General features: G+C 40.7%; 1 protein-coding gene and 1 pseudogene across 11 annotated transcripts in view; one reads left to right on the forward strand and one right to left on the reverse strand.

Annotated features, from left to right (window-relative positions):
- The first annotated feature begins 6 nt into the window (after nt 1-6).
- Afdn (afadin, adherens junction formation factor) overlaps nt 7-21,637 on the forward strand; it is a 122,655-nt gene continuing 101,024 nt past the window's right edge. For all 11 annotated transcript variants that reach the window (XM_055616089.1, XM_055616092.1, XM_055616090.1 and 8 more), the window contains exon 1: nt 7-153. In XM_055616089.1, coding sequence (XP_055472064.1) covers nt 49-153 — 105 coding nt within the window. In that variant the 5' untranslated portion in view covers nt 7-48. The remainder of the gene's footprint in view (nt 154-21,637) is intronic.
- On the reverse strand, nt 10,913-19,927 carry LOC129683225 (40S ribosomal protein S2-like; annotated as a pseudogene).

The raw sequence follows: 21,637 nt of genomic DNA on the forward strand, positions 1-21,637 counted from the left end.
CCTGCGGTGTCTGGGCCCGGCCGACCGTGGGGAGGAGCGGCCGCGATCATGTCGGCGGGCGGCCGCGACGAAGAGCGGCGGAAGCTGGCCGACATCATTCACCACTGGAACGCCAACCGGCTGGACCTGTTCGAGATCAGCCAGCCGACCGAGGTGAGCGCCGCCGCGGGGACGGGAGGGGAGGGGGCGCGCGCAGGCCGGCGACGCCGAGGCCGCGGGAGGCAGAGCGCGGTGGGGTCCCGCGGCCGCCCCTCCCCCGCCGGCCCGCCCGCCAGACCGCGGACCCGCCCTCGCCTGCGGCCCTGTCCCCTCGGCCTCCGCCCACCGCGCTGGCCGGCAGGGTCCCTCGGGGAGGTCGTCCTTGTCGCCTCTTGCCGCGCCCCGCCGCCCGGGCGGGGTCCGAGGCGGCTTGGTGGCTTGCGCGGCGGCCGGGCCGGCCACCTGCGCCCCGGGGCGCACCTGGTCGTGCACTTGTGTCCCCCGGGCCCCGCCCGGCCACCCACGTGTGTCCCGAGACCCCCACCCGTGTCACCGGGACCCTCCCTCGCCCCGTACGTGAGTCCTCAGACCGCACTAGTGCCCGCGGGACTGCACCTGGCCGCCCACCTGTGCCCGCACGGCCCACCTGTGCCACCCGGCCCCCACCTGGCGGCGCTCCGCCCCCTCTCCCCCACGCGGCCCACTCCTGGCCGTAGGCCTCCCCCTTCGGGGTCCGCAGGGCCCCGGGGCGGACGTGTCCTCGTCGCCGCCAGTTTCTTTGATGGCGTCTTCCCAAGTGTCGGGACGCGGATCTTGGCCCCCTCCGAGGCACGTGACCGGCCGGTGCTCGCGGCAGTCTGAGCCCCGGGCGCCCACTGGGTGAGCGCATCCGGGCCTGGCGGGGCACGGGGGCAGACCTGGGGCCGACAGATAAGCGCCGCTCCAGCCCGGTGCAGTGGCCGTTCGTAACAGAGCTGCGGGGAGAGTTCCGGGGGTGGGGTGAGGGCAGGTATCCAGCCGCTGAGTACCGGAGAGCAGTTGCGCACGGCGGGAAGCCTCCGGTGACAGCGAGCCGACTGGGCCTTGGGTTAAGTTGTAAGCTGGGTGGACTTCTCCTGCGCGACCCCACACTTTATTAGGGTTGGTGCCAAGTCAGGAACTAGCTCTAGTTTTGATTTCTTGGAAGAGGTGCTTGCTAAAGCACAGCAGCGCTTAGCTGCGAAAACCTACTTGGTAGATTTGAACAGCTTCTTCACATTGAATCCCTTTCATTCTTGACTTTCACCTTTTTGACTTAATTTTGCCTGTGGAGCAAGGCAGGCAAAATTCTTCTGTCTCACCTTCTTGTGAGCACACTTGACCTAGTTAGAGCCCTTTCTCTGGAGCCCTACTTGACAAGCTAAGGTAAATTATTAGGTTCAGGTTGCCAATTTGAACACCGATGTTAAGTTACTCCTGATTCATAATTCATCTTCTGTAATGATTTTACGAGTTGAGTTTTAGTCAGCACATTTACTGTGTAGTTAGTGTTCATTCATAGCCTTACTAGCGATTCTTTAGAAATGAACCATCAAGCTGCTTAGTTTCAGCATTATCTTGTCTTTCAGTGTAATTAGCTTGATTTTTTTTTTTTTAATGCTAGGATAAAATTTGGAGGTAAAGTATTGCTAGTCATGTGAATTTTCTTGCCTTGTTTTTTCAGTTAAGTCTGGCTAAGGAAAGAAGTGTTTTCAGTTGAGAAGTAACATTCAGCTTAGTGTTTTAGTCTTAAATTGAGGCATTGACTTTAAAACATTTCAAATTAAATATATTTTCTTTAATTGGATTCTTTTTTACCAGCATTCAGTTGAAACTTTTATCTGTCCTCTTGGAGATATGAACAGTTATTGAAGTTGGCATCTTTTGGGGGAAGCTCCTCCCCTCCCCCAGTTATTCTGCAGGTGAGAAGATGCGTAGACAATGAAAAAATTAAAGGGCTTAAAACTGAGGTTATTTTTTTCACACTACATTATCCTCACTCACATCTGAACATTTTTATTTCTAGAAAGGACTTGTAATTGAAAGCCTTTCATAATGAAAATATTTTTTCCAAAAGTGTCTAGTTTATTTTTCTTATTTTTATTGTTATGTATTGTCTAGCTCACATTTTCGATTTTGTTTTTTGGAGAACGTTTGGATACTATTAAAATTATTCTGCTCTTGAGTTTGAAGACAAGCTTTATGTTTAGCATACTATATCATGAAAGTAAATTCAGTTCTCTAAAGCAGCAGTCTAAAGCCAGTGGTTTTAGCCTGCTTTGTCTAAGCTGCATCTGAAAATAATTTTACCGTCTAATGTTTGCTTTTATTCCATTTGGCTGTTACAAACCAAGCAGTTTTGTACAAGAGGACAAGAATTATATCAACCCCTATTAGATGTTCAATGAACGCTGAAAAGATTTCACTGCTGAAGTGGAAGATTTAAGCCTCATATTTGTTTAATTGGGCGATTTTTTTTTTTTGATATGTTTGTAAGAGTATAATGAGTTTTTTCTTTTGTTTGTTTGTTTTTGGTGCAATGTTCAGTGTCTATTACCACATTTTAAACTCTATTAGTCATCTGTGGCTTGGTGGTATCTGGCATTTTTGATAACCACTGATAATTCTTTGCTCTCTATATTTAGCAAGATGATAAACTTGATTATATTTACTTTTAAGGAAAATTAGAATATGTTTTGGCATCATCCTGGTTAAGTTTGGATTTTCCTTCATGTTTACGTTTTTGTGTAAAGGGAACACTTTCAAAGGATCAGCAAGTTGATTGTGAGTATTTTCCAATCATTCCCTACTTGGGTCCTAGATTCTTGTGTACTTTGTGAAAATAAGAGTTAACTATCTAAACAGAAAGTGAACATTTTATGACTGGGAGAGTGACGTTAAGCTGAATTGATACTTTGACCACTATAGACACTGATAAACATGTGTCTCAAAGCATTTTGGGACGCTCCTTTTAAAATTAGCACTTCATTTCTTTAGGAATTTCTAATAATTTATAATGGCAGAGTACCCTTTCAAATCCTTTTAATTTCCCAGAACCTTTTTAGAAGAGGACTGCCTTGATCACCTGCAGATCTTACTAAGCCTTATCAGAGTTACTGGCTTTTCTCCTTCTCATTACACAAAGGCAAGAATTTAAAGATTTATTCTTGCAAAATTGTTATCTGTCACAATTAGTAATTAGTAAACATAAAAAAATAAATATTGACTATGGTTTACTTTATGTATGCCTTTATTCCTGGCAAAACACATGATAAATACCATGTAAAAGTTCACTGAAATTTGTTCACATAATAAAGATTTGTTTTATTCCTACTTTTGCATAAAGGTTACACTGATAAACTTTGATAAGTTATTGACTTTTTAGCTTTGTGAGATACTTTTCGGTCATTTGTTTATTATTTATTTAGTTCATTGTTGCCTTTTTGCCTCTGGGGGAAAAATAGCCCCAGAATTTGTGTGTATACCCACATATTCTTTATTATAGGCGAGCATGTTTCATTCTAGATCATTGACTAATCCTGAGAAGTCATGTGGTGACATTACCCAAAAGATGTGTGCAAAAAATAACTTGGAGATTGCCATCAGAGGTAGACTAGGAGGTGTTCAGGTGAAGAGGTGGCAAGTGCATACCTTATTATAGCTATATCTGTATTCTAGACTGACACTGAGGATGTAATGATGCTTTGTCATGCAACCTAATTATATCTGAAGTTTTTGAAGGTAACAGTTGTAATTTAAGTATTGATACTGGTGAAAATCTTTTCCCTGTGACTGTAAATGAAACAGATGGTTGTTATTGGTGGGATTTAGTATTCATAGGCATCTTGCTTTTTCTACCTCCCCCCCTTTTTTGAGACAAGATTTCTCTGTAACAGCTCTGGTTGTCCTAGAACTCACTCTGTAGACCAGGCTGGCCACAAACTCACAGAGATCTGCCTGCCTCTGCCTCCCAAGTGCTGGGATTAAAGGACTGTGCCACCAGGCCCAGTGACTATTGTTTTTTTTTATTGTTCTTGTTTGAGACAGAGTCTCTATGAGTAGCCCAGACTAGCTTGGAGCTAGGGATTCTCCTGCCCTAGCCCAGACTAGCTTGGAGCTAGGGATTCTCCTGCCCTAGCCCAGACTAGCTTGGAGCTAGGGATTCTCCTGCCCCAGCCTTAGTGCTAAGATGATTGGTGTGTATACCTGGCTACTTCTCCTTCTTAACTTAGAGATCTTCAGTGATTGTATAATTCTTTAAAGTCTTTGTGTTTCGGAATAACTGCTTAAATTTTGTGTTTTTATAGCTCTTGTCTAATGTTTGGATACTTTACCTCCCTTATCAATAAGAAATTTACTTAGAACAACTTCAGATGATGGCATTGTCCAGACATTTTTTGACACATTAATTTGTAATTGTTAGATGGTTGAACTGCTGAAACTGCTTTTTTGAGTATATGACTTGTGGAAATACTTTATACCCCGCATTTCTGTTTGGAATTCACACATAAGTGGAAGTAGGAGAGCTGCCAACTCCTGATTTATGTTCCCCATTTTCCCACTATCAAACATGTACTTAGGTACTTTTTGACTCCATGGGGCCAAAAAATCAGAACAACTGATAATAGAAAGAAGAGAAAAATAATTTTGGCAGGGAAATGTTTCCCATGATAGCCGTTTTAAAATTCTGTACTCCTGCAACATGCTAGCTGCCTAACTTTTGCTATAATTGTTACACAATTACCATAGGAAACAATTAGGTTGCTGTCCTCATGTATACCAACCAGGTAGGTGTCCCTTGCCTCCTGCAAACATCCCTATGACCTGCTCTCTGGAAGAACAGGTCTGTCCTGAGCTAGTTTCCATACCAGATGCTAGAAGGGGAGTTTGCTAATTAAAAGCTGACATCTGGTAGTGTCTAATTTCCGAGGCTACAGTACTAGGCCTGCAGTGACAACATTTCTTCACTTCAGCATGGACAGTGAACTGTTTTGTGAATGGTTTCTGTAGCTCCTTGTTTTCTGGGTGCTTTGTCATTGGTGAGTTTTGGTGCAGTCTGCTCTGTAGCAGTCATGGAGGAGAGACTTCACTTAACCCTCATAAGCTAGTGCTTAGCAGCCTAGATACAGCACTGATATTAGTGATGACTGCTTTATTTAGACCTATGCCAGTGAAAATAACTTCATGCAATTTGTTGGCCCAGGGAATATAAATTTTGTTGCTGTTTTTTTGTTTTGTTTTGTTTTGAGATAGGGGTTGTCAATGTAGCCCTGGCTGTCCTGGAACTCACTCTGTAGACCAGGTTGGTCTTGAACTCACAGAGATCAGGCTGCCTCTGCCTCCCCAGTGCTGGGATTGAAGGCATGTGCCACCACTGCCCGATGTTGAATATAAATTTTGTAATTGTAGATTTTTATGGAATTTTAATGGTAATTAAATGACAACAGTAGAATAGCCATAGAAGTGGCTTTATTATTGAAAAACTAAAATGGAACCATATTAGGGTATGGTACCTGGTTGATGGAAGCTTAAGAAACAAGTTTATTGTTTTGTTATGTATGAATTGAATAATTGCAGTCTGCAAAAGCATTGTTGCTAGACATTGGTTATTATTCTGGTAGTATAGGTTAACTTGTTTTTAAACAATTTGCCAGGTTTGAGCTTTGGGGTAACATCAGAAAATACTACAACAGCTATTTAGATATAAACGTACTTTTTTATTATAAGTAAAATGGAAATATAGTGCTAAAAGCTACAGTAGCTTAATATTTGAAAGCTATGTCCACATCAGGAAGAAGTTTGCGGTTTCTGTTAGTCCCTGGCAGAGATTATATGTAACTCAGCTCATCTGTCTAGAAGATGCCTAGGTCAAGGAACAGTGCATGTGCTTGGCTTGCATTTATACCTGTAAGATAGGTTCTTAGACGTGTGTTACATCCGTTCCATTGATTGTTTAATCAGTTATGGATAGGTTAACTGTTTGTTAGGCCTGACATTCCGATTATGCCTGGAAATTCTTGTCTAGGCTGCCTGCTGGTGTCTCTGGACCTGTGAGTTGATGGCACATGTGTGTGTTATCAGCCTGGCTTTTCTTATTCATGAGCACATTTTTCTTAACATCTCTGCTCAATTTGAAATCTAAAGTCCAAAATGCTGCAGAATCCAAAACAGTCTGAATGTTAATATGCCATCACAAGTGGAAAAATCAACATCTGACCTCATATGACAGGTAGTACCAAGAATCCAGGGACAATGAAAATACTGTGTAGAATTACATGTAGGCTCTTTATAAGGTGTAACATAAATTAAATACATTTAATGTTTAAATTCATGCCTTAGTCCCGAGACACCTTATTATATACATGCACTTACTATAAAACCCAGGAAGATGTGAGCTCTGAACATAGTTTTAAGGGCAATTGACTGTTTGCTGATCTCAAGTTATCTGGCTTAGCTCTCTTTCCCCTACCCCTGGCTTGGATTTTGTTCTAGCAAAAATGACAAGAAAAATTCACTCTCAGTTTTGCATATGTGAATGACCCACACCACATAATTTAGAGAGTGAATAATCTTAATAAAGTGAAAATAAACACATAGACAAAGGCTTACTTATAATTCTTGAGAGAAATTTCCTAATGCAAGCTGAGCCTAAAAGTTGAGGAATGTGAGATTGCATAATTCAAGTTTACAAGTATGTGTCAGGAATGAAACTGAATAGAGACTCGGAAATTGATTGATTACACCGTTACGTTTTTCCTTTGACTATATATAATATGCTTTACTTGTAAATGTCACTGAAGGGCAGACTGGCGACCATTCTGAACACTGTGGATTAAGTTGGGATGCTGCTCATTAGAGGAGGCCTGCAGGCATTCACTGGCATTGTTTCTCTTAGCCTGTAGGTAGTCAGAATGGACGGGGTGACACTGCCTTCACTTTTTGAACTTGCTCGAGTTTGCTAACTGACCCTGGACAGACAGACCCAGACCTTTTTCAGACTACTCACTTCTTTGTGTGTCTTTAAAACCAGTTTACAATGGTCAGGTGAAATGAGACTGAGAACATGCTCTAATGGAGTCCAGTTCTGTGATGAGGAATGTGCCACAAGTTGTTTCCAGAGCTTTGCATTACATTTTACACTTTCAGTGTTGAATGTATTTTATGTAACAGACCTGGAAAGCCCATAACAGAATTAGAACTAGAAAAACAATAAGCTTTATGTCTTCTTTCCTAACTTGTGTCCATTACATGCATTCAGTTCTTCCTCATCCCTATATTTAGTCCCTTGTTCTCTTTCCTTCGTGCTGTGCTGTACTACAGATACATTTGTTTATGTGTGTATAAATATTCTTGTCTAGATTTCACATTTGAGAGAAAACATGTGTATTATTTCTTCTGAGAGTATCTGACCTCATTTAATCTAATTTCATCAATTTTCTACAAAATTTTAAACTTAATTTTCTCTAGAGCTGAGAAGTATTTTGTTTTTCATGTATTCCAGATTTTTAGTATCCACTCATTTGTTGATGGGACAGCTGTGTTGGTTCCAGTTCCTTGTAGTGAAAAAGGGCAGTGGAAAAAACAGGGTACAGTATGTATGGTAGGGTGTGAATTTCTGGGTACATGCTTAGGAGTGAAATAGCTGGGCCGTATAGTAGTTCTATTTCTACTTTTTGAGTAATTTCCAGACTGATTTCCTCAGTGGCTGTATTAGTTTGTACCCTTACCAGCAGTGACTAAGGGCTCCCTTGTATACATACATGCCCCTTTCTGACTAGAAGAAGGGTATCAGTAGTTTTAATTGCATTTCTCTGATGACTAAGGACTTTGGACAACACTGAAAACAGTTACTGACCATTAGTATTTTTTTTTTTTAAACCTTCTATTCATCATTTGGTCATTTGTTGATTGGAGGTTTTTTCCTTGGTATTTAATTTCTACAATTCTTTGTAAATTCTGGATATTAGCCCTTTGTCCGAAGTGTAGCTGGTCAAGATTTTTTCCCCCCATTCTGTGGGCTGTCAACTTTGCTTGTTGTTTCCTTTGTTGTACAGAAGTTTTATGTAGTTACTTGGGGTTATTTCCTGTACCATTGGTGTTCTAGTTAAAAATCCTTGCAACCCTGGTATCTTAGTGTTAAACGATAGCATCATTCTGTACAAAGGCCTGAGCTCCTCGCTTTTTGTCTGGTTTCTACAGTGCAATTAGTGGAGGGAACACAGCAATGTGGCTGCTGTAGGAAATCTTCAAATATTTAAAGTCCATTTTATTTTGAAATAACATTACCTTTTACAAACATGCTGAGTGTGAAATCCAAGATATTGTTACTTTTACTCATTTTAATTTTTGGTCACTTGTACAAATGCCAACAACATGGGAGAGGCTAATATTGTCTAATTATTGTTACAAAAATAACTAATTCAGATAACCTGAAAGAGCCACATAATACTCCAAGGTGTTGGGGGACTACAATTTATAAGCTGTGCTCTAAAATATTTACAGATGGCTTTAAAATTTTTGTCTTGGGACTAGACATGTACTCAGTGATACAGTCCTTGCCTGGCATGCAAAGTCTTAGCACTTAGCTAACCCTAGCACTATAGTGATGAAGGTGGTGGCGGGGGGCAAATAGGTGGTCTAAAGTTTGATTTGTATGCAGGGCGTTTTCAAGCAGGGCTGTAGCATCTTGTATAATATTTTAAATGAACATAGTACTTACGGAAGAGTGGATTTCAACATTAATTTTAGGCAAGTTTTCTCATTTTTAGTGTTTTAAAATACTCCATTTTAATTTTTAGTTACTAGTGATGTAAGTTTTTTGTTTTTTGTTTTTTGTTTTTTTTCACATTCTTGTTATTCAGTAATACTGGCCACACCTCGCATAGTAGTAACCATCAAGTTTTATTATTCTAACCCTTGAAGATATGTGTACTGGTTGGTTCTCGTCCCAGGCCTGTTTTCAAGAGTGCATAGGGAATAGAGAGCGGCAGTGGTCAGTACAGTGTAAACAAGATGACAGTTTCCTGGCTTACGTCAACTGGGTGACTTTTTTATTGAGAATATTCTTATGCCTTTCTACCTCCCCACCCACCCAAGTCCACACCTGCCCTCCCTCTCTCATTAGAAAACAGGCAACTAAACACACAGCACACACACACACACACACACACACAGAGAGAGAGAGAGAGAGAGAGAGAGAGAGGGAGACAGAGACAGAGAGAATGAGACTAGGACGAAACAGACCTTTTATTATCCTCTCCTAAATAGAGAATCTGAGTTATGCCCACTCTTGGCTAGCTCTAGACATGTCCTTTTCCCTCTCTTTGAGTAAATCTTGAGAGAAAGACAGACATACAAACACAGACAGCTTTTATATGCCAAAACCTATCTTGCACATTTGGAATTTTAATACGTTGATATTTTGACTGACAGCATTTAAAATTGCCTTATTTTTATTTAGTGTCAACTTGTTTCTCAACAATATATCATACTGTTTATTCCTGGGTGTGTGTAAGTTTCTTTGACTGTTTGGGTACCTGTTATATCTACTATTATAGACAGCAGTACTGAACTGTTTAACTATTTAGTAAAATATGTTTATTAAACATTATTTATAAGAATAAAGCAATTCAGAAAAGGGATTCTAATTCATGAGTACATGAATTTGTAATAATACCTCTTTAGATCAGCTAAGCCCCCATTTATGTAAGAGGAGCAGCCGGCTGTGAGTACCATGGACAGTGATTTTACTGCTTCTACTGTGTAGGACTTCCAGTTGTTAAAAATGTTTTATTTCAAGTTTGGCAAACATGACCTCATTGAGTTCATGGTTCAGTTAATGTGATTTTTATGTCAAATTTTCTGATTACTGCTTAACTTTTTAAACATTACATCCATGAAACTGTTGTTTTGGAGAATATCAGGGATAGAGAAGTTGAAGAGTAGTAAGCAGGAAGAACATTGAAAATATGTATGTTTTTTTTTCTTGAATACTGTTATAGGTGAAGGAGTTAGTTGTGGTAAATTATGTATTTTAAAGGTGCTTATTTTCTTTATAGTATAAGATACATGTTTTAGATATTTGGAAACAAAGGTAACAAATTATCCAGTGGTATGTTGTCTGAAGAAATTCTTTTTGCCTTTCTGATTTTTTTGCAGGGTTTTATTTTACTTAGGGGTGGGAGAGTATATGCTGTATCAGGTTAATCATTTTCATTTAGCCAGTAATGAATCATATTTCTTAGCCACATCTCTGCCAAGGATTTAGTTATTAAAACGGACCCAGGTTATTCTGGTAAGAATATGCCACACTTCCTGAGGCCTACTGTGTGTCTGTGTTTGTGTGAGTGCTTCCTGTATGTTCCCTCTTTCAGTTTTCAGTCCTGGGAGGTAGGGGCTTTTGCTATTTCCATTTGCGAGTGGATGAGAAAGTAGAGTAAGAGGAAGTAACTTGTGCAAGGGGATATAGCCGTTCAGACAATGATTTGTACACAGGTAGTCTGATGACATCCAGCTGTTCACTACTCTGTTTATAAACCACACCCAACTGAGCGTATCGATTTTTAAAGTTACGTTAAAAAATGTACGGTGTGTGTGCACTCACATGCATGGAAGTGCGTACCATGGCACACATTGGAGTTAGAGGATAGCTTGCAGGAGGCAGTTCTTCTTTGACTATATGGATTCCAGGAATTGAACTCAGATGATCAGGCTGATGATTTTTATTTTGACTTTGAAAGCTCTGTTACAGTCTTTTTCTTTTTTTTTTTTCCTGAGATAGATTACTCTGTCTTTGACTATTTTTACTAACTACAGGTAGAGTGTGGAGTTACTTTGTCTCCTACAAAGTAGTCAGAATTCTTTTTTTTTTTTTTCAACATACTTAATTCACTTTATTTTTCTTGTATAAAAACCCTTATCTGGTAGCCACAGCTGGAGCCGGAACAGAGACTCTGGTGTGGGCTTTCATAAGCTGATAAGTAAATTCCTGACAAGGAGAGTTGGTGAACACAGTTTATTTCCAGAGGTTGGGGTCAGGTAGCTGTAGGTCTTGAAGATGGCATCAAAGGTGGCCTTGGCAAACTTGCCAAGGGTGGTAGTGCAGCTCCTGGCTGATGTGTAGCAGTCATCAATACCAGCCATCTTAGTAGTTTCTTAGGCACCGGAGCAGAGACTATGCCAGTGCCTCTGGGAGCGTGGATTAGATGCACCAAAACAGAGCCATAGTGGCCTGTCATCTTGCACAGAACAATATGAGGCTTGCCAGTCTTGTTCCCCCAGTAGCCTCTCCACACAGGGACTATGGAAAGCTTGGCCAAGATGATGGCTTCTTGGATGGCAGTGGCTACTTTTCTTGGAGCCCTTAACACCAAGACCAACGTGACCATTGTAGTCTCCGATAGGGACAAATGCCTTCAACCTGGTCCAGTGGCCAGCCTGTGTCTGCTTCTTCACAGGCATGATCGTTAGAAACTCATCCTTTAAGGATATACTCAGGAAAAAGTCAATAATCTTTGAATCCTTAATGGGCAGGGAGAACAGGTAGATCTCCTCCAAGAACTTGATCTTTATGTCCTTAACCAGGCAGCCCAGCCTGGTGATAGGGATCGACTCCTTGTCTTCGGCTAGTACCCAGAACTCTATGAGGGATGAATGTGTGAGCAAAACTTTGTAGCTTTACTGAAACCTTCCTATGTTCATGGGGCAGGAAGAAAGAGAAAATAAATATGAGACAATGAGTTCTGACAGTGCCGTGGCATGTCAGTGTTTGGTATTTGCTGTAGTGGCTCTTTAGTCCCTTTCCTGGTACTATGCTTCTTCATCTTTTTAACAGAGCTGCCCAGCTTTGCCTGATACACACTGAAAACTAAATACCTTCTTTCTTCTTTGATTCTTAGAGACCCCGATTCTCCTTTCTTCTAAAGGTCAGCTAATTTGAGTTTATAAAACTATAGTATCTATCATATATCCATTTTTCTCCAGGTAACAGTTGAATTCTAGAAAAATTGTCTATAGTCAGTAATTTGATTGTGACTAGCAGGTTCTTACTATCCACAGAGTGAATATGAGCCATTCCAAAAGAGGAGGGAATTTCATACACAAGGGCATGCTTAATTGCTGAAGTAAGTCTACCGATGAACTTTTGTCTTTTTCTTTGTGTAAGATTAGTAAAGCTTGTGAGAAAGCTTCTAGGTAGGAAGTAAATTCAAGGGGCCTCCCTGGTTGGTAGGGATTTATTAAGAATTCATTCTGTAGAAGCCTAAAACCAGGGATAGTACCAAAGTTATATATAGTAATCTATTTATACATACACCTCTATGGTAAATTTAATTTATAGATTGGAAACAGAAATTAGCAACAATAATAAAATAATTTTGTAATACACAAATTAAAATCTATATTTGAGGTCATTATTAACTAAAGTTAGGATTACTTAAAACACAAACATTTGATAATGGTTTGCTACTAAATGATAAGCAAAGGCATATGCAGTATGGAAACTCAAGACAGAGAATTCGGGTCCTGGGCCAGGACTCAGAACCACGTGCAATTTAAAAATTATGATTTGGGCAAAGGAGTAAGCTTGGTTGGTAAATTGCCAGCTGCAAAAGCATGGGAAAGTGAGTTTGAACACCTAGTACCCATGTAAAAGCTGATGTGTGCATCTGTATCCTTAATGCTAGGGTGGAAGAGTAGACGACAGATAGATCCCTCAAGTTCATTGGCCAGCCAGTGAAAGCTGGGTTGTGAACTTTGGAATCAGTCCTAGACTGTGTCTCAAAATGGAGTCGAGACAGGTGGGCAGTGGTGGTGTACACCTTTAATCCCAGTAAGGACAGGGGCAGAGGTAGGTGGATCTCAGAGTTGGAGGTCAACCTGACCCTACAGAGTGAGTTCTAGGACAGCCAGAGAAACTCTGTCTTGAACCCCAACCCCCAAAACGTGGAGAAGGATTGAGGAAAACACTGGCCTTCTGGCCTACACACAGGCATGCACCATACATGCACACACAGATATAAACCTTAATGCATATTACACACACACCTATACACACGCAAAACAAAACCTTAGAACTGTTTACTTCTGTAGTAATTTGGACTGTAGTTTACAAAGGTCACTGAAGTGGTAGAAATTTAAATTGCAGCTACACTGGGCATTCTACAGTGCTTTTCTTCTATGAATAAGAGGCTTTCTCTTACGTATTTTAAGAATCACGTTTGCATACTTAATTTTTATTGTGAGACCAAATATCACTAAATAAATCTTATAATTATCACTAAATAATCTTATAATTATAATTATGATCTTAGATAAGCAGTTTAATTTTATTTCTATTTAATATTGCATTTGGCTCTATATTCTTGTCTGTATTTTTGAATAAAGTACTATTTTAATTTACAATTTTTATTTATTTAATTTTTTAAAATATGTCCTCTAAACAACCAGCACTGGTGTTTACACAGAACAGCTTCTGATGCATTGGCTGTGTTAACTTTAGTTTGGTGGCTTTTCAGACATTCATTGTTAATATATGGTTACTAATGTAGGTGGTTGGTATTACCAGCTCAGTTTTTGAGAAGTATTACAGGTTGTATTTTACAGTACGTACTCTTTACATCATGAGCTGATGTGTGTAAGCAACAGAAATTTTAGAAGTCGTTAGCTCCTAGAACATAGACTGAGTTCCTAGAATGAGAAAGTGTTTGTTGCTTTTTCTTTGGTTTGGTTTGTAATGGCTCAGCCCTGCTAAAACTTTGAGCATTTGGATCCTGGGGATTTACCTTAAGTGAAGGCAATATTCATTCAGACTAGGACTGATTGAGAACTGTTCTTTGATAGGCTTTGTTTACAAGGATGAGGGGAAGAAATAGCCTGTGATCAGCCCGTAAGAAGAAGAGCAGGACTAGCAGGACAGGTCTGGGTACTGCCCTACACACACCCCTCGGAGTCTGCATTTTCACGTTCACTCATTTAGTGGTCACTTGACACATGATCCTTTTCTTGTGTGGCTTAAATGCTAGTGTGTTAGAGAAATCATAATGAAAATGGCTAACTACAAAAAGTGCCTTTGTGTAGAAAGTAGGGTGTGGGGTGCATTTGTATGCTGTGTCAGTGAGATTGGGATAGCTAGGGGATTAGGCAGAAGATACTTACCTGCTGTATGATTTAGCTGCAGTGTGCGTGTTGTTTCAGCACTGGGCTAAGGTAAGCAAGAGGAACTGGGTGTGGTGGGAGCCCAGTCAGATGATTCTCTTTGGGCAGAGGGGGATTGGGGAACTGTGTGATAGAAGTATTCAAAGTTGTTGAGTTCATAAAGGTCTGTGATTGTTACAGCGACTTGCTTTCTTCCCTGTAAAAGTATTGTGTTTCTCATGGGTATCTGGCTTTACAATATGACTTCCTTTATTTAAACGGTGAGAGATGCTGTTTCTGAGCAGAAGTTTTGGGCCTCATGCAGTACTTCCATTCTTGCAAGGATTAGTATGTTCTAGGTAGGGCTCATTCTCTCAGCCTTGGCCCCAACTTCCAGAGAGTGAGACACTATTGTAAGAAACACAGCTGGTCGGTGATGGTGCACACTTTTAACCCAGCACTTGGAAGCAGATATAGATGGATCTCTGAGTTTGAGGCCAGCCTAGTGTACAGAATGAGTTCTGGGACAACCAGGGAAACCCAGTGTCAAGAAAGAAAATCAAACAAAAAACCACAACTATGAGAGCTGCTATTGTTTTGGGCCATTGTTTCACAGTGTAAGTTAGAGATGAAATACTGTATATTTATGCATGTCACAATGGCTGTACTAGTCTAGTTCGGGCTGAGGAGACTGGTGCCAGCTAAGACACTGGAGTGTAAGCCGAGTTAAGCACCATCCCAGTGAGTGCTGGCAGGAGCTCTTGAGAGTGGAGGCAGGAGGCCTGGGCCATATTGTGCCTGCCAGTATGAGGCAGTGGCCTGATTGAATTAAGGTATTACAGTCCCATGGAAGGAGAAGACAGGGATTATGAGGAAGTAGACTCAGACTCTATGAGAGTGATGAGAATGTTTGAGAGAAAGGAGTTTATGGAAATCCCAGTGTTTACTTGGTTACTGGATATGCAGTGGCACCACAAACCAGAGTAAAAAGTATACATGGGAAGTTTGAATTAGAGTGGGGAAGTAAAAAGTTCTTTTCAACATTTATCTAATTTGAGTGCTTATGGATTTTTCTAGCAACTTCATACTCAGTTAAGTGTAGTGGGGGTCAGGGTGTCAGGATGATTGTATCAGGGGGATATAGCCAAGGTATAGTTGAGGGGGAAAATGGTGCCTGAGAGACAAGAAACCTAGGACAGAAATCTCTGGAACATCAAATGTTGGGTTTGCTGAAAGGGAGAGAGAGAAAACTGCTTAAATATCCTGAGAGGGAGTGGTCACAGAAGTTCAGGTTAGAGAAGCAGGCTGTTTCTTCAAAGCAGGCATAGCTCTTGAGTTTCCCTACTTCATGCTAAAAAGTTTTGTCAAGTTGGTTTTATGTACTGTCTGGTCTTGTTCCAAGTTTCTGTAATACTCCCTGGAGCCCTTGCTTTCTAGCACCCTAGTGATGCTGCTTATTATCATCTGTGTGCCCTACAGCGTTTGTCATGTTTCAGTGAGGTTGTCTGTGGTGGTTAGTCTTGGTTTTCAACCTGACTGGATCTGGAATCAACTAAAAGACAAGCTGCTGGTGGGCACTCCTGTCAGGGAATTTTTGATAGGTTATTTGAGGTAGAAAGAAAATCTACACTAAATGTGGGCAGTATCATCCAGTGGTAGCTCAAATAATAGATGGAAGAAAGTTTTGTTTTTTACTTGTTTTCCTTTACTTTGGCTGGTAAATTCATCTACTATGTTGTTGTTGCTGCTGCTTCTGCATTCCGTTGCTGATAATCATAGCTCAGCCTCTTTGGGTTTCCAGTGTAGACTGAAAACTGGTAACTCTCCAGGAATATACCAGGCCTTTACTGCCTTCAGCTTGGTACTCCTGAGGCATTAAGCCTGGTGGATTGAACTACCAGGATTTTGGCTGCCATGGTGTGATTGAGCCATTGTTGGATTACCTGGACTGTATCGTGTAAATCAATCTCATAAATTCTCTTTTAATATGTATTACTTTTATTGATTCCGCTCCTCTCAAGAACTGTGGTGTATACATTTCTAGTATTCTTTTGTTGTCTGAAGGAACTTACAATGATCTGTTTTATTACTTCAGGAGCATTTTCGCTAATGCCTGTATATTGAATCAGGATCTCATTGTATAGTGAGCTTGGCTTCAGAATGGCCTCAGTCTTGCAATCCTCCTGCTTCAGTCTCCTGAGTACTGGTATTACAGGTATGTGCTACCACTCCAGGCTGGCTTTTTGCTTTTGAGGTGCTTCCCTTGTGGGAATTTGCTGCTGTCCTTCATATTTCCTTCCTTCCTTCCTTCCTTCCTTCCTTCCTTCCTTCCTTCCTTCCTTCCTTCCTTCCTTCCTTCCTTCCTCCCTCCCTCCCTCCCTCCCTCCCCGCCCCCCCCACTTGTTCTGTTCTGTTTTGCTCTGTTCTGTTCTGTTGGGAGGTGGTCAGGGAAGGTTTGTTTCTTTTAGTGCTCTGGGTTCAATTGTGAATGTTGCCTATAAATCGAGGTTGTGTTGGCACATAGGTGTATAATTTCCCACCATTCCAGAAGTGGACACTTGAGGAGCAGGACCTCATATGAGGCTTTAGCCAGCTAGAGGCCCATGTGGACTACTTTAGACCTTGTCTCAAAATAACAAATGGAAACTTACATCAGGGATCAGGTTTTTTTGGCCTTTTTTTTTTTTTTTTCACTTTATATTTTTTTTGAGCTAGGTTCTCTTATTTAGGCAAGGCTGTCCTGAAATTCCTGATCTCCTTGTCTCTGCCTCTGGAGTTGTAGCAATACAGGCATATACTATTACCTTACTTGCCTTTGTTTTGTTTTCTGCTCCCCCCCGCAATCTAACTACTACAATTCTTTATTTCTACTCTGACATTTGAAGAAGTCTCCCTTTTCTTTGTGCTTCTGACTCATTTGACCTTTGCCTTTCTTGCTTCCAAATTCCCTCACTATTACCTGTCTTTCCCTTTTTTCTCTTCCTTTTCTCCTTCTCTTTCTCCTCCTTCCTTCCTCTTTCCTCTTCCTCTTCCTACTTCTCCTCCTCCTCTTCCTTTTTATCCCAAGACAGGAATTCTTTGTAGCCCTGGCTGTCCTGGAACTGGCTCAGACTGGCACTGGCCTCAAACTCACAGAGATCCTCTGCTGGGATTAAAAGTGTGCGCCACTGCTGCTGAGTTAATGTTGCCTTTCTTGAGAGCCTCCACTCTCTCATTGCCAAAACCAGTTGTTCATTGCAGTGCCCACAGAAGACTGATTACTGTCTTATTTTCTCCTTTCCCCTTCCTTCCTCATCCCTTCATTCTTTCTTCTTTATTTTATTTTTCCTTGATGACACATCTCTTTTTAGAGATTGTTTTCTGTGCCCTTAGTGGGCTTTCTTTTTTCCTGGCAATGTGTTCTAGTCCTGGATTATTGCCCATTGTTCATTCTTTCAATTAAAAAACAACAACAAACTATTATTCTGAGATGGAATAGGTAACTGATGCTGATGGTATCTGATGTGCATTTGGTGTTTATAGGTGTTCATGTACATGCTTACCTGAGAACTTAGAGTTCTGTTGCCATCCCAGGATCTGCCAGGGGACTGGAGCCCAATGTCTAGTAGCTCCTTTTATGCAGTGCTGTCTGTCTGCTTTACAGTGTCCTTGCTGAATTTCAGAGACTTGGCCTTATTTCACTGTTATGTCTCATTGTGATTACCACAGAGTCTGGATTAAATGTTCTCTAGACCAAGTGGCTAGGTGATGGCTTGCCTATGCCAAGATCCAGTGACAAATTTTAGTTTTAAGCTAATAACCTCTTGAGAATATTCTTGGGGAATGATTTTGTTCAGCACTATCTGGTAAAATTCTCATGTGAGATTTTTTTGTCATCTGTTACTAATGACAAACAATAATCAGTAAACAAAACAAAAAAAAAACAAAATCAAAACTATGTTTGATTTTGGTGGACAGTCTTGAAGAAGAATTTCGCATGCTATAGTAATGCAGAGGAGAAAGAAATGAACCAAATCCTGGGGCCCAGTTGGAATTAAGTGTACATGGCCCTCTAGGCTAGAGTTGAGAGTATTAGCATTCCAGTACTACTGTAGTCAGTATACATTGGCCAGTGTGAAAATACTTGGCCTCCTTATCATAAACTTGATAAGCCCTTTTGCTCCTAACCATTATACTCACATGTACCATGGACTCTAGACTCTACACTCCCTCTGCCTGAGTACCCCAGACTCTCCTTTTAGCAATCTCTCACATTCTCCCTCCATAACAGAAGTGCAGGGGAATCTAGTAAGTCATGCATGGCAGTATTGCTTACATTAGGTACAAAATGTAAGATAGCTATTTTATTCTCAAGATTGAGGAATGGAGCATTAGTATCCAAACATGTCACACATTCATGGGTGTGTGTGAAGATGTGAAGCCAGATTCCTGCACTGTACATTTCTGAGTTTTGAGAGTAAGGACATTATGCACACTATGACAGTTTTTTTTTTTTTTGTCAACTTAAAGCTTGGAGTCTTCTGGGAAGAAGGAGCCTCAACTAAGAAAATGCCTCTATAAGACTGACCTCTAGGCGTGTCTGTGGGGATATTTTCTTGATTAATGAGCAATGTGTGAGGGGTCAGCCTACTGTGGGTAGTGCTACTTCTGGGTAGGTGGTTTGGGATTACATAAGAAAGCAGGTTGAGCAAGCCAAAGAAGCAAGTAAGCAGAATTTCTTGGAATCTTCTTCAGTTTCTGCCTTGACTTTCCTCAGTGATGAACTATGACGTGGAAGTGTTAGGTGAAATAAACCCTTTCTTCCCCAAGTTACTTTTGATCAGTGTTTTACCATGGTAACAGAAAACAAAATAGAACATACATCTTCTATAACTAAAGAACATATGCTTTAAGAAATTGGATCATACACAAATTGCAGTAAGAAGTCGGACCCTAGTTATTTGACTTTTATAAAGATTTCCATAGACACTGGGTAATTTTTATTATAGCCAAAATGTATGAAATGCATATAGTTTTTCTTTTTTCTTTTTTCCAAAAAATAGTGACTTGGTAGTATGTCATGAAAAAAATAAAGATTTGCTCTGGTGGTACTTTCTCACTTTTCCTGATCTGTTGAGATTCACTGTCTGACTAACTTGAGAAAAACTTTGCAATAGTGGCTACTGAAAGATTATATAGGCCTTTTCCAGGAAAGAGTAAATGATAAATGACCTGTTTTTCTGAGAAGGGGCAAACTTAAGTTTAGTAACAAGTGGTATGAAAAACTTGTATTTAATGAATTTTGTGGATTAAGATTAGTTTTTGTTGTTGTGTTGTTTTGTTTTTTTGAGACAGGGTTTTTCTGTGTAACAGCCCTGACTGTCCTGGAGCTTGCTCTGTGGACCAAGTTGGCCTCGAACTTGTAGAGATCCTCCTGCTTTTGCCTCCTGAGTGCTGGGATTACAGGCATGCACCACCACTACCTGACAGTTTATTATTTCTTAGACAAGTCCTTAGAGTAAAATTAAAAGTCTCCCTTTCCCAGCCCAGCTGTCCTAAAGTTGCCACTGGTAAAGCAGTGCATTCCTTTCTCTACTTGTATTTCCGTAAAGTAGGTTCCCACAAGTAGATTCTGAGTTCAGCAATTACCTTTATTGAAGGTTGGTTGGATTACCAGATATTTGCTCCACTCCACATCCCCCTTGTGGGCATGCCCCTTATTTATCACTGCACAGTGTGAGCTAACCATTTCTGCTTGCCAGGCAGAATGTGTAGTTTTCAGAATTTTAGTTTCTTGCTCATTGTTGAGGTTGAACATGTTTTCGTGAGTAGTTCTTGCCATCTATATTGCCCTTCTAAGTGAGATGCTTGTTTCTCTGTTTTTGTTATAGATGGTTATGAGCCACCATGTGGTTGCTGGGAATTGAACTGTGGCCTCTGGAAGAGCAAGCAGTGCTCTTAACCTCTGAGCCATCTCTCCAGCCCCCCTGAAAATCCTTTTTTTAAGAAAAACCTTGATCTAATTTTATCTGTATCTTTGTCTTTCTCTGTCTCATCCCTCTCTTCCTCTTCTCCCTATCTCTTGTCTCTGTCTCTCTGTCTGAGACAGGGTCTCACTGTATTCTCTCTCTCTGTGTCTATCTAAGACAGAGTCTTACTATATGGCTCTGGCTGTCCTAGAACTCTCTACGTAGACTAGGCTGCCCTCAAACTTAAGAGATTGGCCTGCCTCTGCCTCCTGAGTACTGGGATTAAAGCTGTGCACCTGTATACCTGTCTCGAAAACACTGATTTCTTACTCTGTATTTACAAATACTTTTTCCTTCTTACTGATTTACCAGTTTTGGTGTTTGCCACTTAGTGAAATATTTTCCCTTATTTTTAGGGTCCTTGAAATGGTACTGGAAAGACTGAGGGAACAATTAATGTCAAAAATATTATCTTTGCTGGAGTTGTAATTGATAGCTGTACCTTTAAAAAGTTCTAGTAAGTACCACATTTATCAGAACTTGGGCATAGGTAGCCTCTCCCTTCTTTTTAATTGCAATAAAAATTTTATTTTTTGTGCGTGTGCTACAGCAAGGGAAAACATATACAAGTTGGCTTTTTCTTACCATATGAATTGCCAGGATCACAGTTAGGTGGTCAGGCTTGGTAGCAAGCACCTTTATTTGCTGGGCCATTTCACCAGCCCTCCTTTTCTTAAGTCAAGCTCTCATCTGTTCAACTGTATGTGCTATCTCATTTTATGTCAACTTGACACAAGTTAAAGTCATTTTTGAAGTGGGAAGCTCCATTGAGAAAATGCCGGTACCAGATGGTCTCTGGGCATTTTCTTGACCATTGATGTGGGCAGGCCAAGTTCCCTTGAACAGTGCAGGTGGGCCTGGGTACTACAAAAAGAAGGCAGGCTTACTGAGCCCTGAAAGTACGCCATTATGCAGCACCCCTCCATGGCTTTGAGTGCTCTGACTTCTTTTGATAATGGACTGTGATGTGGAAATGTAAACTGAAATAAACCCTTTTTTCCCCAAGTTGATTTTGGTCATGGTGTTTTATCACAGCAATGGAAACCCTCACCAAGACACTGCACCACTGTGGTGTTAACATTAGAAAAACACTGGTTTTGTTGGGATCCTTAAATGTTGACTGATTTTGATGCCATTGATTTTAAGTCTCTGTTTTCTATATAACTACAAAAAAATATTACCAAAGTTATTTATACTTTAATGATTTGTTCCTTCCTGTACAGTAGCTTCTTAAAATGAGCTAATTTAATATTACACATGCAGACACATACACATACACCTCGTGTGTGTGTGTGTGTGTGTGTGTGTGTGTGTGTGTGTGTGTGTGTAATAAGTGAACCTGAAATCTCCCCTGGAACCAAAGGTTTAAAAGTAAGCAGTGACAGTACAGAAGTTTGGTAATTAATCATTTAATGATTAGAAATTATTGGTGATTGCAAATATTGTTGCGTTCTACTAATGTCTGGGTTTTAAGAAGTATGTTGTTAGAATTTGTCCTG

This window comes from Psammomys obesus, unplaced genomic scaffold, assembly GCF_907164565.1.
Source record: "Psammomys obesus unplaced genomic scaffold, mPsaObe1.curated_primary_1811, whole genome shotgun sequence".
In the NCBI taxonomy this organism is placed as follows: Eukaryota; Metazoa; Chordata; class Mammalia; order Rodentia; family Muridae; genus Psammomys; species Psammomys obesus.